Source organism: Corvus moneduloides, chromosome 1 (assembly GCF_009650955.1).
Source record: "Corvus moneduloides isolate bCorMon1 chromosome 1, bCorMon1.pri, whole genome shotgun sequence".
In the NCBI taxonomy this organism is placed as follows: Eukaryota; Metazoa; Chordata; class Aves; order Passeriformes; family Corvidae; genus Corvus; species Corvus moneduloides.
Window position 1 is genome coordinate 110,793,427 of NC_045476.1, and position 17,860 is coordinate 110,811,286.

At 39.1% G+C, this 17,860-nt stretch overlaps 1 protein-coding gene across 13 annotated transcripts in view; it reads right to left on the minus strand.

Annotated features, from left to right (window-relative positions):
- Positions 1-274: 274 nt before the first annotated feature.
- PTPRM (protein tyrosine phosphatase receptor type M) overlaps positions 275-17,860 on the minus strand; it is a 453,822-nt gene continuing 436,236 nt past the window's right edge. For all 13 annotated transcript variants that reach the window (XM_032122179.1, XM_032122255.1, XM_032122222.1 and 10 more), the window contains 8 exons: positions 17,472-17,607; positions 16,745-16,894; positions 16,103-16,276; positions 13,205-13,336; positions 9,998-10,123; positions 8,052-8,215; positions 5,457-5,592; positions 275-1,174 (listed from right to left, as the gene is read on the minus strand). In XM_032122179.1, coding sequence (XP_031978070.1) covers positions 1,121-1,174; positions 5,457-5,592; positions 8,052-8,215; positions 9,998-10,123; positions 13,205-13,336; positions 16,103-16,276; positions 16,745-16,894; positions 17,472-17,607 — 1,072 coding nt within the window. In that variant the 3' untranslated portion in view covers positions 275-1,120. The remainder of the gene's footprint in view (positions 1,175-5,456; positions 5,593-8,051; positions 8,216-9,997; positions 10,124-13,204; positions 13,337-16,102; positions 16,277-16,744; positions 16,895-17,471; positions 17,608-17,860) is intronic.

Sequence of the window (17,860 nt, forward strand, 5' to 3'; positions counted from 1 at the left end):
CCCTGGAAGTGTTCAAGGCCAGGCTGGAGCAACCTGGTCTAGTGAAACGTGTCCCTGCCCATGGCAGGCGGAGTTGGAACGAGATGATCTTTAAGGTCCCTTCCAACCCAAACCATCCTATGACTGTGATTCTATGACCTTGCTATTGGCTGGATCAACATGGGATCACACAATAAACACTCACTGGAGATAGCTCAGTTATTTACTAGATTTAATCTGAAAAGAGGCTTAGTTGAAGGCACTCAGATGCCAAGAGATATTAAATTAAACAAGATTTTATCATGTATGTAATTATTTATTGAGCTGAGAATCCATACAAGGTAAACAAATGTTTACACTATCATACAGTAAGCATTTCCAGGGCTTAATAAAAATGATTGTCACTCACTGTGCTTCACCAAAAAAAATCATTTTAATGAATAAATAATTTGATGAAATCAAAAAATATTTACAATATAAACAAATGAAAAAGCTTTGGATATATTAATCTGAGCATCCTTTCTTTTGCATTTTCTAACTGCATTTCTATCAAGATTCTCTCTCTGAAATGGTACAAAGTGGATAGAAATTACAACTCAACAAAGTTAACATGATTTGGTACATGTCTTTCTGTTAGTTCAGATAAGGTACATATGATTCGTTTATTATGCACGTGTTAGAATACAAATATAACTAAAATCATATATTATCAAAATGCCAGACAGCATTCTCCACAGAACAGAAATGTACACTAGGCTGTGACAAGAACTGAGAATCACAGGCAACGAAATGTAACAGAAAAAGTACAAATTCCTTCATAAGAATATAATTGTGCTCTCTTATTTACCAGAGGACTATGCTGCTTCACCACATGAACGGCTGAGTATGAATACGGTGTTCAAGGACTGCCACGTGGTTCGGTGTAGGCTCACAGGGGTGCCAAGCAGCAGCTTTAGAGTGGGAATTGGGCAGTGCAAGCGGTTTTATAAACATCTTTTGGGGCTCTTAAAAAGAGCCAATTATACAAAGCAGTATAAGCATAACACTGAGAAGTCTTCATCTCATTTACACAGACATCATGAAGTGACTTGCTTTGTTTGTGGTGGTGAAAGGAGGAGCTTTGTCTGTGCTGTTTACACAATCAGCCAGAATTCAAGTATTCTAAAGCCACTTCGTAGCAGAATTTGTATTGATCCTGAAAAATCAAAAGAAAACCACAAAGTCAGTTATTGAAGAAACTTAATTAAGGGGGTCAATAATTCTCTTCTGTTAAAATTATTTACTACCAGCTGTTGTCAGTGGGAACCAGTTTGCAAATCCAATTTATATTCAGATAAGAAAATCTTTATATTAACCTGACAATGGACTCTAGACATAGTAACTTATGGTACTGCTCATGTTAGATGAGTATTTAGCTGCTCTAATACACTTGTATGAGAAAAACTGACTGCACATAAGCAAATTGACTTGCAACCCTTCTGTCATCTGTCAAAATGCTCATGTAGCACTTTATCAGAATTGGAGTTATTGAAATTCCTCCCTGGAAATGTGTATCTTAAAATAGACCCAGTGTTTAGTACTTCCCAGATTGCAACTTTCATGTTAATGTCATTCATGCACTTGCTACATTTCAGGGCAAGAGCTGCTTACTGCTGGTCCTCTATCTGCAGCCCAGACCCAACCCACAAGACTGTGCAATAGCCTTGTGAGATCAGGCCTGAGCTAAACTAATTGGATTAATTCCAATTAATTTTTAGCAACTGGCAGTGACACTCCATTTAGGCTCTTAACAGTTTTCCTGTTAACCAGACCAAGTTTTCACGTGCCAGCCCTGTGCTCCAAACACAGACCTGCTGGTTTTACTTGCAACTGCTTGGAAACAGAGCAAGTCCCAGGGAAATCCCCTTCCTGAGGGATGCAAACCCACTCTGCATCTTCGGGGACAAAGGGTCATGACTTGGCCCCTTTCACATCTTCAGTGGAATGGGGAGGACAGATGTTTTTGACTGACCTTTGCCCACTCTGAAACTTTAAATGGTGCAGTCACTGACAACTTCCCAGTTTTATGTGCACCCATACCCCTCTCCTGTTTCCATTCTTGCTACTCGCAATACTTAAAAATACTACAAATATTTAAATGAAAAAAAGAGCTGAAAGAAATAGTAGGTGCAGGTTCCCTGAATCTAAGGGCTCTGGCTTCTGAAAATTCAATTTGGAAACACCTGCCACTTTTATGACTATTTCTGATACTGAAATGCCTCTTTTGCTTATGACTTTAATCAATTAATAAAAGATAACTAAGCACATATTGTCATTTAGGAAAAAACAACAGATTTAACAAGCTGACAGCACTAAGCCTTCCCCAACATCACGAGTAGGAAGATCTTCAGATATATTCTCTTTTCACTGAAGCAACACCATTTTAAAGGATTAACTTTTTTGGCCTGTACTTGTGATTTTGGGTCACATTTTAGCTGCGAAGAGAGTCCACTTAATATGCAAAAGACCATATACTATTAATAAAATCAAAAGCTATTAACAAGCATGGACCACTTTCAAGTTATTTTGTTGAGAAATGTCATGTCAAAAGAAAACAAGTCTTCGGTGCACATATAACCTAAGTGATGAATGAGTTGTATGTGAGGGTTTAAAGTCCTGCAAGGTTCCCTAAACTGCTTGTGTCTTCTTCAGAATGAGAAAAGAATTTAAAAAAAGAAGAAAGGAAAGAACAGAGTATTATGTAAATTCCTTTTCTGCTTTTATTACATATATGTTTCTAAATAAATGGAAATTATTCTCTAACTACGTAATAGATCAAAATAAGAGATCAGCCATTCATCCATTTCTACTCCTCCATTCTCACTTTATGCTGATTTACTGATCCAGCAGAATAACTGTCATTTTCAGTAAACCAAATACCTGTCTTAAAGGGCAGAAATAGATTATTTCTTACTGTGTTCACTCACTGGTGTCCTTTGGACATTTTTATTATTCACTTGATAGTGGATAATAAAAAGTCTCTTTAGACTATCTAGCTTCAGAGAGGTTATATTTAAATTTATTTTCTAGGACACCTGTGGGTAGGCCCAGTAACATTTATCACCAAATGCTTTGGGCATTCCGTAATAGAGATTTTGCGATACCATGTGCTACCTGTGTATGATGGTTGAAAAATTGCATAGATTTCCATACTGTATGGATGTGGCATTCAGACTTTTACACTTGGAGGAAAACCAAAGGTTTCAATGCAATTAAGAGATGAATCTCTAAGTGAGTGGTAAAGACTGCCTTGTATCTAGTCAGAAAATGCACAATACATATTGACAAAGCAGTCTTAAAACTATTTTTGTGAAATAATGTAATGATTTAGAGCATTTAATTTTTTGCCATAAAATTTTACAAGGTAGATGAATGTTATTGTTCTAATTTTTCAGATAGAGAAACTGAGGCAAAGACACGTTCATATAAGAAAGGTCATAAAGGATGAAGTCAGTAACAAGACCAGGAAAAGAACTCAAGTGTCCCAATTCCCTTTCACCATGAAGCAATCTACATGGAAATTGAAACCTGCCTAATTCAAATATTTGTTCCTATGAGGTGGCAGAGCTAGACTGAAGAGATGTTGTTCTAACTCTGCTCAGTCAGTGCACTATGTGATAATGGGAAAAATCCTGATTGTCCCTTGCCTTCATTCCTCTGCCTGTAAAATAAGGAAAACAATACTAATTTCCTTCACAAGTGCTTTGAAATTTCCTAATAAAAAAAGGCTCTACAAGGCCTTCCCATGCCTTCCAGGCATTCCCAATACCACTCTCAATTTACTAAAAGGTACTTTTATATCTAAAATAATACATTTAGCTTTTTCGATTAAAAAAATTCTGTGCTGAAAAATGGACACAACTGCCTGACAAACCTGGAGAACTGTCACAAATGGGAATTTATAGAGAGCTTTTTCTTTAACTGTACATCTACATTAGTGATTTTCTTTTTATTTCTATAAAATAAATGAGTAAGAGATCAGTGAGTTCTGTGGACTTAGGCTCTAGGAGAACAGAGAACAGCAGGCCTGCCAAATCCCTGTCCAAACTATACTACGTGAATGAAGTAGTAGGACGTTTTTCTTAATATCTAGGAAATAAAAATGTATGGTTCTCAGCATGATGATTCTCCTCCTGAGAATATAAACTAGAGGAAAAGAAGCCAACCAAGCTGCTCCTTCCCACCACTGTGGAAGTCTGATAGTTTCTCACATACAAGACTCACAGTTCCACACTGCTGGCTCACGGCCCTGTGGCGCTGCTCATGAACTCCCTCCCTGCTTTGCATAGCTGACAACATCTGGCCTTCTTCCACATATCTGGCCAGAGCTGGGCCTAGGAGAGGGTGTGGGACTTCAGAGGCAGGCTAGCAGAGAGCACTGTGATGGGGGATGTGATGGGAACCATTCTCCCACAGGAGAGAGGAGGCACAGCCATCCATGTGGTGGGGAGATGGATATCCCTCCCTACTTGCCTTCACCTGTACGTGAAAGCCTCCCTCCTTCTGCCTATTCTCCAGTGTGTCACACTCAGCTCATCTGAGGGGTCCTCTCCTAAAATTACAGGAGGCTGGACCAGCTCAGTGAGATGTCTTCTGCCTCACCCCAGGCGTGCTATGGAAAAGTTGCTGAAGTGACCCCAACTTGTTTAACCAGAGATTGCAAAATCGGCTCAATCCCTGAAAATGCCCAGATGCTGCTTCCTCCTGCCTGTGATATTAAATCAAATGCAGCTGCCTCTTAAGCAGCCACCTCTGCAGCAGGATGTTGTAAAACAGTGTCTTTTATAGCCCAGGCTTCAGAACAGGGTATCACACTACACCCATCTCCAAGTACAAAACTACGCACTGGAGTGTAAGAACCTGCTGGTTTAAGCTGTTCTGCAGCTCTTCTGGCATAGCAGCTGGCACTTCAGCACTTCTCCACTTAGGAAAAAAGCTCATAAAACACTCTCTAGGAAAATAATTGCACATGGCCCCTTGTTTCTGAGCTTCTTTAATCTTTCTATGAGATAGAGCAACCATAATTAAATGCAATATTCTGGGTGTCAAACTGAAATTCATGGCTTTGATAAATATTAGGCGATTAAGCTATTTATAAAATATATAATTTGAAAATCTGGCATTTAATTTTACATAACTATTATTTCTACCATGCAAGGGCTGCTCTCCACTTAGTTCAGCCTGCTAGAAAAGAAAATTAATAAGGATGTTCATCTGAAAGTTTAAAACTCTTAAAAAATTCAAACGAACAGAGACAAAGTCTCCTTGGGAAGAAAGCAGTGTAAAAATACTCTTACAAGTGAAGTGACTTCATTATCCCCTTTGAAAATGACTTGCTTGCTTTGTGAACAACTCCCACTGCAAATCCTGGAAATCTTACTGAGTCTTCTGAGAAAAAGAACATTTTCTATTTAATGGTGCAGTTAAAAATCACATACCAGAAGGTCCACCATGTTAGGCTTATTATTCCTCAGTGTCTTCACAGCATGGAACACATCAACAGCCCTCTGATGTCGAAGCATTTCACAAACAATACTGATTGCACAAAATGTCCCACTGCGGCCACCTCCATTCCTGCAGTGAAAGTGATAAAATGGCTCAGTTACAATGGACTCTGTGGCACAAGTTTGTACAGCAACAGGGATGGCTCCAGAAGGCTTGAGTTCCAGCAGGGAGAAACCACAGAACATCCCTGGCCCCAAGGGCTGCTGAATTCTAGGCAAAAGATGATTTTTAATTGGAATTAGCACGCTGAAAAATCTCAAAGCTATGATTCAGAAGTCAGCAGTCTGACAGCCTGGAGGGAATTGAATGGCTGAGTTTCGCACAACCCTTCAGTGTGCACTGGAGATGGAACAAAGAGGATGCTAAAATAAGGATAAAATACTTCTAGTTTCAGTTAAACACCGCTTTGCATTGTAAACACACATGGCTGCAGTGAGCATCAGGCCTGGAAATGCAACAGAGCAAGTGAATCTTTGAGTTCTTTTATTCTGGATCCTGGTGCTTTCCTCCTGGATGCAAAGGCATTTCGGAGGAACCACAAAAGCACCAGAAGTCTCATTTGTGGGAGTCCTGTGGCTGCACACTTGGTATGGCACTGGGTGGTGCTACCATGCTCCCCTGGCTGATGATCTCAGCTCCTGGCAGCAGGAAGAGGGGCTGGCTGCCTGGCAAGGCATGCTTTTAAAGGCAGATGCTTTCCCCCTCCACCCACAGTATCAGAGGATGAGAACCCGAAGTGAATTGCTAACAAAGAAGCCACGCACAAATGTTCATATACATGATCAAATACAATATTTAATAATACTTTATCCCTGGTTATTTTTAATCTTCAAGAAAATCTCTTTCTTTCTGGAAACTCCATTATTTCTACACTTACTCTAATCAGAATCTTTAGGCTGTGCTTCACTGAAAATAATAAACCTTAATAATTACCAGAGTGGAGACTAGTTAGGTAGCAGGTCTTTCAAACCAGCTATGCAAATGGTTGATTTTCAAAGGAAGATACAACACTGCACATCTGTCACATCCAGGCACTATGAAAAGAATGCTCTCTGCTGCCAAAACAGTGCCTGATACTGTGGGACTGTTTGAGAATTTTAATTAAAATAAAGTAATTTAAAAGGATTATATTAGAGCTTTTTCTTTCTTTACTGCCTGGAAGTGACGCATGTGTGATGTTGCACAACTATTTAATATCATCAGCCACCTCAGAGATAACAGTAATTTGCACTTCAAAAGGGTCTTTTCAGCTAAAGATCTCAAAACATTAATTAATCACACTGCACAATGCTCCTTTGATGAAAGTATTATTATCCCCATACTAGAGATGGGGAAACTGAAGAGCAATGACTTGTTCAAGGTCAGTGATAGTGGGAATTATTAATATACTCTTAGATTTTCCTCCATCATTCTAACACGGGGTCCCAACTTCTGAACACAGTTTTCCTGTTGGCATGTCCCTTCTCCATCATGGCAACATCTTTAAACGGACGTTTAGAGGAAGAGGAATACAACTTCAACTGCTGAAGACTCAGCCTCAAAAGATCAGCTACTTCTGAGGGCAAACAGCACATGCAAGTATTAAGCCATCTCAAAAGAAGGATGGTGGCAGAGTGGATGAGAATCTGCGTAAGTGGAGCAATATTACCGCAGGCCTGGGCCCTACGGTCTATCACCGTGTCCCGCAGCCATAGGGAGGAGGAGGAGAGAAGATCCAGCAGGCAGGAATTGTGCAGCAAGATTGATTGATTTAATTATTTTACAAACTCTTTTATAGACTTTTTTGTTCATAGTCTAATTGGAGAAAGGATCAGCCACCCCTTGGGGTGATTGGCTAAAATCCTAAAACATCCATTGTCAAAATATTTTTCTACTATACCATAACCAAGACTTTTCAAGGTTGCAGGTGGGCTGGTTGTTTACATAACTGCTACCTCTTCTGTGAGAGAGAAAAGTCTCTCACGGACTTAGAAAATAGCAAGAAAATCCTTGCTAGCAGCATTTTTCTATCTACAGAGCCCAAAGTCACAGGAGGAAAAAAATATATACCATTATTAGAGAAAGGTAAGGCAATTACAGGGTCATCGTAACTGGTCTATCACACCACTTTTACTCCTGTGCTTTATGTCTGGAAAATGAATCACCCCTCCAAAACTACTTATTTCTATGGTCCTTATCTGCAGAAATAAAAGGTACATTGTTCTGAAGGCACATTTTTGATTTACTGTGAATAAATATGCAACTTTCCCATTTGCAAGAGTCACTGGACATTTTTATATAAAATAGAGTTAACTCGAACCCATCATCTTTTCATACGGCTCTAAGAAAGGACAGATGGGGAAACTCATGAATCTACATTAAAATTACACAATTCCTTTTGCATTCAGAGCTTTTAAATGAGCAGTTGTATTATTTATTCAGTTCCAGATTAGACAGATGCCTCTTCACCTCGTCACAAATCTTTCAAAGCCTGGCACAAATTCTGTGACAGTATTCCCTTATTTCTCCCTTCTGTTTCCAGTACTTACAAGCAATGTACAACTGTGCGTCCCTCTCCCCCGTTGTACTCCTCCTGCCACTTATCCACCTGGCGGATGAGCTTCAAGAAGGAGCGTTTCGAAACTGGAGTGTCCCTGTACATGGGCCATCCCAGGAACTGGAACTGCTGCACCATCCGATAGCCGTCCTGGGGCTGTGGAGATTCAGGCAAAACCAGGGAAAACAACAGTATTTTTTTTGGCACATAATTTAGATACATGCATCAGTGAGGGAAGCTGTTCATGCAGATGATTGCTGACAAACTGCTAATGTAATTTCAACTGCCCTTGAGGATTTATGACTTTTAATTTCCAGTGGAGTTATCAGAACAATAGTTTTTAAACGGAGTGCCATACAAATAGGCTAAAATATAGCAATAGTACATCTGCATCATCAAGCAAATAATTAATTAATATGATAGAAGGAACTTGGTAGCAAAGACAGAGCTGCAACACAACTTCAGTTATATACTGTTTTCATATATGTCTCAGTATTTTTAAGAATGTTTATGTGTTTCTGTCCTTTTTTTACAAGAAAGGTCAAAACCTCTCAAGATATTTTGAAGCAGGAAACATGAAAAAAACCAAATGGAACCCTCAGATGTTTCTGGCTTATAAATATATCTAACTACATTTTATTTTATTGTGTTCTACTGCAGCAGTCAGAACCCCTCTGGTGAAACGTTACTAAACAGTTGCTTTATGGTGATTTAAAATAAAAAAGGAGTATAGAACAAGTGATAGTGGCAGAAAACTACAGCCCTTTGAGACGGGCATAATAAACATGCACATGAAAACTGGTTTTGTAGCCTAGAGTTTGCCACATCTGTGCAAAGTGAGGGCATTTGAGTGCCATGCTTAAAATGAACAACATGCAGAAACATTGACATTACATTTTATTCTCTAGAGTAAGAGTTAATAGAGAGGGTGTAAGATTAACACGATATGGGAATAAACCAAACTGGGTGCAGCATTAGATGTGTTCTGCAATTGGTTTTGTGTACTTTATGTCAAAATCTGGAATCTACTGATTTCCTGTCCAGTTTCTTCCAGCTGATGGCCCCTCTTCCCAAAGCAGATCAGCCAGACCCAGCGCCTGCGAAGGTCACACTAACACTGCTGGAGGCTGTGTTTTTTACATTGCCACATTTACTGCAAACATCAGGCCTTCACAGTATTAAACAAGTACCTTGAAGCTTTACAATCTGCTTCCCTGTTTGGGTATTAACATGTTTTTGGTGTCTTTCCCTGTCCTGCCAGCCACCAGGTCTCAGGGAAGTTCTTGATTTTTTCTGAAGGGAGTGCTGCTTATTCCTAGCTACAGCTTTTTGGTTGTTGATACCAGGCCACTGCAAAGGCTCCATGGATGGGAAGAGATGTCTGGCCTCTGGTGGAATCTTTTTTCCACTCAGCTTGAAAGACATGCCTCGTTTAGTCTTCTGTCAACTTCATGGGAGCATAAAGCTGAATACAAGGACAACCTACTTGCCCCTCTGAAGTGGTTACATGTTATGAAATGTGGCTAGTGGGACAGAATCTTCACTAAAAGGCTGGGACTGCTATTGGAAAACATGCCTAGTGTTGATGCACAGCTTTTTTCACATGACACAGAATACAAATATGCAGGATGGCTAATTTCAAACTATTGAAAACAGCACTGATTTCAGCATTTTTTGGCTATCATACAGCCTGAATACTGCATTTATTTCATTTGCATTTAACACACTTGAGATACATATTAAAATATTTTTTACTTATATTACACATAGAAGGCTTTTTTTTCCTCACTGATTGTGGTGTGACTCAGTATTGCACCACCGCTTTCAAATACATAAGCTGAAAAATGAAAATGGTTGTATGTGAGTTTAGCTTTCATTTCTTTGCTTTGAGTAGACTCATCTACTGAGACAAAACTGTTTTGCAAATAGCATCCTTACTCTGGCAGCATTATAAATTCGGAATATCCGGCTGATGATGTCTTCTTCTAAGTCAGCCGATACAAACTCCACCTGAATAGGACCGTGCCGGTGCACTCCATTTTCTGGCCAGTACTGAGGACAGAGCTATAGAAGACCATGGACAAAAAAGAACACAGTTAGATCACCTTGGCGTTCATGCTGCCTCAGCATACTTTTCTGTATTTTAATTTGTGATACATGTACTACTAGAATTCTTGCATGGTATCTTTATAAAATACATGATGTACCAAGTTTGGTTTCGAGCACTCTGCTTTCATAATGCCTTTTCATGTACCTGAACATGCCGTTTCTTGCTGCTGTACTTCCAGTGTCTGGTATCTGGAGTAAAACACTTCTGACACTCAATGTTAATTCTACAATACATTATGACAAGACAGGGAAAGGCTGACAAATATCTTGGAGACAGGCTAAAGACCAAAGGCCTGGTATCTCCAACTGCCCTGAATAGTTGCTAATAACTCAAGCTGCATTAGAATGTGTGATTTGTACTACGAAGGGTAGATCAATTCTCAAAACTCAGGATTTAACTTTCACATGTTTCACCCGTGACTGATGATATCGGCTAATATCAGCATTGCTTTAAACTTTCAATAACTGCTTAATTTCATCTTATTAGTGACACCTGAAAATATTAATTATGCTTTCTTCAGTTCTCAGAAAACATTACTTCTACGTATCTACAGATCACAAAGTAAAATTACTATTATCTTGCATGGTTTTACTGGCTAGTAATATGACAATGGCTTAATCCAGGAACCAATTATCATCTGTGCTAACACTTTAAAGAGAAAATCAACACTTTGCAAGGAGGTTTTTGAAGCTAGAATCTGCCTGTCCATTTTTTTCATGAAAATCCTAGTAATTTTTTTTTGCCATGGATATTTAGAGCAGTTTGAGCATGTAGCTTTTGTAAGCATTCACCAAAATTAAATATGAACTCATGAAATTTTGTTTGCTTGCAGAAGCATTGATGTCATATTTGGAACTTTTTATTTCGTTCAGTAAAACAGCTGTGGTCTTCATTCTGCTGCATTGCTGTTGGTGATCCAGAGCTGAGCTGACAAATCACATTTACTCCAGATGTTGTTTTGCATTTCTTATAACTCTTAGTCCTCAACGAAGCTGTTTAGAGATGACTACATTTTAGGAAAACATAATCATTTACTACATCAATTAAAACAGAAAACAGGGTCTGATTTGCAGGAGATCACTTTAACAAGTTAAACCCAGAAATTTCAAGCAGGAAAATATATTTTCATTTTTTTTAACCCCTCCCTATGATTTGGTCTGCTGAGACAACTGCTTTCTAAATATTGTCTAAATCTTACACAAATTGTTATTATGAAATATGCTGGTGTACAGGACAGCCAAACGCAATGCATACAACTGGTGCAAATGCCAGCGCTCAGATCATTTAACATGTGCACAGTTTAGTACACATCTTTCAAATACATAGGAGTACTGTTCTAACACATCTCTGAAAAATGGTTAAATGATAATAAGCAGAGCTGTTTGCTGGGGCTGTTTTAGGAAGCTAAGATTTTCAAGTCCTAAAGAAACCACAAGCATTTAAGTCTGCACATTTTGCATGCAAGTGATGCTAGCGACTCTCTTCAAGTCAGAGTTACTGTGAAGGGTTGAATTTCATTTCCCAATAGAGCATAACAATCCACATAAATGGTAATATCTAAACAGAACTGTAAACACTTCATATATACATAAATAATAATGATAACAGTAATTATTAATAAATCTGAATGTAATGCATGTTTTTAATAAGCTTTGCCCTCTCTCCCCTTCTGTTTGCTCTGAGGGTTTTGAGATTTATTCCTAATGAAAAGATTGTTACTCGCATTAAGAGGTAAAAGGTTTAACATACTGCAGAGGCAGGTGCATTAACTGCATATCCCAATAGCTGTTAAATCCTGTGAGGCTAATAAATGCTTGGAATAGCCATGCCCTATTGTAAATTCAAAACACAGCCAACAAATTAAAAAAAACTCTGTTCAGCAGGCCCTAACAGCCTGACTCCCTTGAGTCTTTCCTTATTCACTCAGAAAATAATCTTAGATTCATGAATAAAAGTTTTGTCTTTCATTTCTATTTTTCCTCCCTGTAGACAGCACAGGGCTTAGAATCAGAAATTTGGTCTTTAAAACAGTGTGTGGAATTCCTACATGTTCCTTTGAAAGACTGAACAGAAGATTAGTATTTTTTAAAAACAAATTCTACATGTTAAAAAGAAGAGTAAACATTTTTTAAGTATATGCAATACTTAACAAAGCTATAACGATTCTTGATCATTTTGAAAATAAAAATGACATGCAGTCTGCTATAAAAAATTACCATTTCTCTTAACCAATAATTAAGAAATATTTACTTATTAAGAATCCAGATTACCACCATATTCTTCCAGCAGAGGGCTGGTGCAGTTTGTTGGAATTAAGGAAATGATGTTTGTAAGAACTTGGAATTGTGCAGTTGTGAGCCAGGCTCTGGGACACTTAGTGATTAATCCTAGTGATTAAACTGCCAACCAGTAGGTTCGGTTTTCCAATTTTCTGACCAACATGTACAGCATGTGCAACTCTTTTGTAAGGTAATTACATTCCTCTACACATTTTGTTGCCCTCTTTTCTCTTCCAAAGGATGCTTAGTCTCCAATCTTTAGTTCCTCTCTCCTAGTTTAGTTCCTATCTCCTTGCTAATGACAACATCATTTTGTGCAACACACAACCCAGTTTTTCACCCTGGGAACACCTATTCCCTGGTAAGGAGACTGAGGTCATTGACTTGTTTCAGGCAGGCTAATGAACATCTGTTGGCTTCTGTTTATTATTTTGGCCATTATTAGCATCTCTCAGACTTGAGTCAGAATTCTACAATCGTAATTTTTGGGTTTTAGCAGCTCTTCCCAAAATGTGTTCTCTTAGAATAAATTATAGGTGCATGCACTTATGTGTGTGTGCACTAACATTTTGGTGGAGAAGCTGCTGATAGTCTGATTTATTCCGCGTTCCCTATGTGTATCTGCAAGCTACAAATCAATGTTTTAGTGTCTAAGTATTTAATGTTGTTTTACAAAACTAATTACATCCTAAGGCTGTTCTGAAATGCTGAGGCACTAGCACTCCTCTTTTGAATGAAGCGTTTTTCTGGACTTACTTGTGCAGGATCCACATCATTCAACATAACTATTGAAGTGCAGTGATAATCTAGGACCAGTCTCCAGAAATCTTTGACAGTATTTGGTAAGGGATGCTGCGTAACTATAAAAGCTGATGGTTGCTTGTAGCTCTGAAAAGAAGTAACAAGATGATGAGAAGAATGGTAAGAGATAAAAATCCATTTAGCAGAATGTCAGTCATAGCCCCAAAACTTCAGGACTGAAAGCATTATTTCTATTTTGTGTATAATTAATATACTGTTTTCAGCTCTTTCCTGAGATCTTATATGCTTCAAAGTTAATAAACTGTATTTGGGCAGGATATAACTTCTGCAGATGTTATATTTCTAAAATGTATTTCGTGCCACAGGCATAGAGTAAAATCATCAGAGGTTTTTGCTTCCAATGCAACTCCTACGAGGTTTTGAGCAACAGGTTTGTTTTGAGCTGTTAATGGACAGATTAATCTTGGCTGTTTGCATTTAGCTCTAAATTTGAATGATGCCTGTGAAAGGAAATATCTAGTTATTCTTCAGAAATAATGTCGAAATTCTGGTCTATCTGACAGCAGTGAGGATACCCAGGGGATAAATTTCAGTGCTCTTTGTTTCTTTTAATAGCAGAGTATGTCACTGACTGAGATGTTTTCTGGAACTTTTCCACTGTGGATCTCAAGACAGTACTTTCACTTGCCTCCTTCTGAGCCTGGAAAGCTACTGTGGCCACACTGGAGCAGTCAATGGGAGGGGGTGCCATTAAGGAGGGCGGGGAAGACTCTACATGCCTTGAACTGAAGCATTTGTGCCACGACAGAGATCCCATCGGATTGGCTACTGCAGGCACATGGTGTGATTCCTGGGCTGTCCTGTGCAGGGCCAGGATTTGGACTTTGACTTGGCAGGTGCCAAGAGGGTGGTGCCAGACTCTTTGTGGTGCCCAGTGGCAGGACAAGGAGCAATGGCCATAAGGTAAAACACAAGAAGTTCCAACATCAAGGTGAGGAAGAACTTCTTTACACTGAGGGTGGCAGAGCACTGGAACAGGCTGTCCAGGGAGGTCATGGAGTCTCCCTCTCTGGAGACATTCAAAACCCATCTGGACACATTCCTGTGTTGCCTGCAGAGGGTGACCCTGCCTTGGCAGGGGGGCCAGACCACATGATCTCCAGAGGTCTCTTCCAACCCTAGCAATTCTGTGATCTTTGTGGATTCCTTCCAACTCAGGATATTCTACGATTCTATGATCGCTCTTTCAGAGACAGTCACCGAGGAGACCACGGAAAATGAATCCACCGTGTTTTGGGTACAGACGTGGACACACAAAACTTTGGTTCTTTGTTTCAGCACACTGCAACCAGCAGGTACATCATGATGCTGGTACATCAGGCAGCTGCTTTCTATCCTACTGGTCCTGTCTTGCTGCAACTTTCATGCAGATGAGAGATATCCAAAGGGGTCTCCATTACTCAGTCAGTTAGAAGCCTCAGAAGTTTTTTTGGGAAAACTTCTCAAACTCATTCTGATACTGAATAATGAAAATTATGCTTGCTACCCCTTTTCTTGAAGTGAGCTCTGAAGGCTTACATGAGGTGATTCAACAGCACCTCAACTGAATTAACTGGTGCAAGTAGAGAGGGGGAAACACTTCATCTTGCTTCTTGGAGATTGAGTGTTTAGAGGGATGGACAAATGTCTGCTCTTGTCCACCAGTGCAGGAATGCCGCAGAAGGCTGGCTAAGGTGCTTCAGGTGGAAAGCAACCCATATCACCTCCTCCCTTGGAGCCTTTTGCCCACATACAGTTCTGTATGTAGACCATTGTTTCAATAGTGAAGAAGGGAAGCATCTTCAAAGCAAGTATTAAGGCACTGCTCTTTCTGAGCATTACTTAACTCACAGAACAAAACAGTACCGAAGTCTCCAGGAAAGAAGACAATGTAATGGCACAGTGGCAAACTGCAGATTAAGGAAGCTCTGTTCTAATATGAAATGTCATTGACCTACTGTGAGAACCTAGACAAGTCACTTACACTTCTGTTCTCAGTTTCTCTACACAGATAAACACAAAGATACATTTTCCTACATTTTCACAGGAGTGTTTTGAACTTGGGCTTATTTTAGGAATAGGCTTTGAGAACTTGTAAGGAAAAAAATGAAAAAACTGCTATAAACTGTTATTACTCTAGCTTCACTTTTTAAAAAGGCCATTTACAATGTGTTCCTTCCTTACTAACCTCTGTTTTCTTGTTGTTTATGTGTTTGACAACCGTAATGACTATAGCTGTAAATCGTCAAAAATAGGCTATAAATATCTACAGACTGTAAAGGCACTTTAAGTGTCTTTTTACTGTTGTTCTATTACAAGGATTAGAATTGCCATAGATGCATTTGGAAAAAAACTCCACACACACATGAAGAGGAACCATTCATTCAAACAGAAATAAACGGGAAGGCTGAAGTAATGGCTTGTGTACTATCTTGTGTTGACAGACAATTATTTTTTTTGTTAATTACTATTCAAATTATAAACAAAGGGAACTGAAATATTGCTGCAAACCTTATTATTCTATTTAACTGCCTGAGTCTCTTAATAGGTAACTCTTGTTTTCCTAGGCCAGATGGTTAAAAATTCAAGCACTAGGGAGAAATCCAGATAGATTTAATTTATCAAAACTCCCTGAATTGCTCTCTGAGCATGGCTTTGGAACCTTGGCTGTGACATAACATATGTGTGATCCCAAATGTACTTGGGAGTTTAAAGATTTTGTGCCATGCTTCTGGAAAACAAAACAAGCTAGAAGGATTTCAGTCTTCTTATGCTGACTCCATTTTCTAGCATGGCTCAGTTTGGAGGGCTGCTTATTGCCTTTTTAGTATTAATGATGTGGTGGAGACTTACATCCATCAGTGCAGCATTGATGTAGTTACTGCTTTCCCCATCTATCGTGATGAGGAAAGGCAGGCATCTGTCTGGAGGCAGCACATCCATGCAGCGATTCTTTTCATGGTTTCGCGGCAAAAGCGCGATGCTGCAGTCTTCTACGCGCAGCGTCGGAGTCACCATATTTAAAGTCTTTCAGAGAGAGTAAACAATGCAACAGAAAAATTAACACAGCAGTGAAAGCAACCCAAAATATTGAAGGATAGATCAGCTCAGCATTCAGTTTCAGTGGGAATCAATATGCAGAGAGATGAAAACACATCACAGTCAGCAGGTTTGGAAGCAGAGAAATCCTGGAAGCATAAGATTATGAAAAATAACCTCAAAGACAGCTGCAGAGTAGCCTGCCTTCTGGAGAAAGGACAGTGGAAGGAATCGACATACTTCCCTTCAGCAAAAAGAATACTTTACTACTACCCCACTGCATTATTTTATGATTCAGCATAACTCAGTAGAGATGAGTGACATGTTATTTTCCCCTTTTTTGCAGTCTTTCTCTCCTAGACCTGTTACAAAATTCATATGGCTATAAACACTTAAGCAGAAGTCTTTAGTATGGCTGAACTCTATGGCTTCTAGGCAATGCTAGCCACTACTTACCCTAAATTCTTCTTTGATCTGGCTTGAGTTTGTTTGAGGATCCAGTTTATTCATTTCATAGTAAGCAGACCTAACTTGAGAAGCTGGAATAGATGTGTCCCCGCAAAGACAGGCTTCCAGGATAGCATCATGGATGAATACATACTGTTCCTGGTAAAGCAATTAAAATAGATAGTTACTGACATAGAGTGCATAGAGCATTAGTATTTCGGTAAATAAACCAGAACAACTAATATGGTTGCTACTTCTCTCTTCAGTTTATGAGCACTGAAGCAAGACCAGAAGAACAACCACAGTTTAAAAAACTTTATCACACTCATTTAGAAATGAATATAGAAAGATTGCCTTAAACGAACTACAAATAGTTAGAGAAGTGCAGTAACACTCCATAATAAAACTCAGAATGTTTCTGGTTTCCTCATTCCCCTGGGCAGTTTCGTAGGTGCTATCATGAAACTAAGCCTCAACAAGATGTACTCCAGAATGAATCCTTCCCAGAGAGGAAACATTCCTGATTTTCCTTATTTTTTAAGAAATATTGTGGACCTTCAGTGAAGCACAGCTGTGCACTTGTTGGGGCAGGGGTGCTTCAGGTTTAGGGGGGGATTATTTTCTGCATGTGACTGAATAAACCACTTTCTGGAGGGTGCCAACTACAAAGCTCTATATTTATGGGCTAGAAAAGTATCTTTTCTTGTAAAGCAGTATTCCAGTAGATGAGCAATACCTCAGTCTGCACCATGTTAACTCTCCGGGATCGAAGCTCTCTCACGCAATTGTAAATGTCTACAACGCCTTCTCGTTCTGCCATATCTAGCATGATGTCAATGACAATGAAGCATCCAGTTCTGCCAGCACCAGCACTAAAGTAGAAGAAGAGCACAGTTAATGTGCAGCAGTGTATTGGAGATGTAAAAGGTGTAAGGATTCATCTCAAGGGTACTTGATCAATTGGATGATTACTGAAATTGAGCTAGGCATTTGCAGGACTTCAGACTCAATTTTTTACTCTCATTTATATATTGCATATGTATTTGGTTTTTTTATATATATATATAAAAACATGTATTCTTGTTTACAGTTATTTTGAGTAGAGCTCCAGTGGCTTCAGCAACC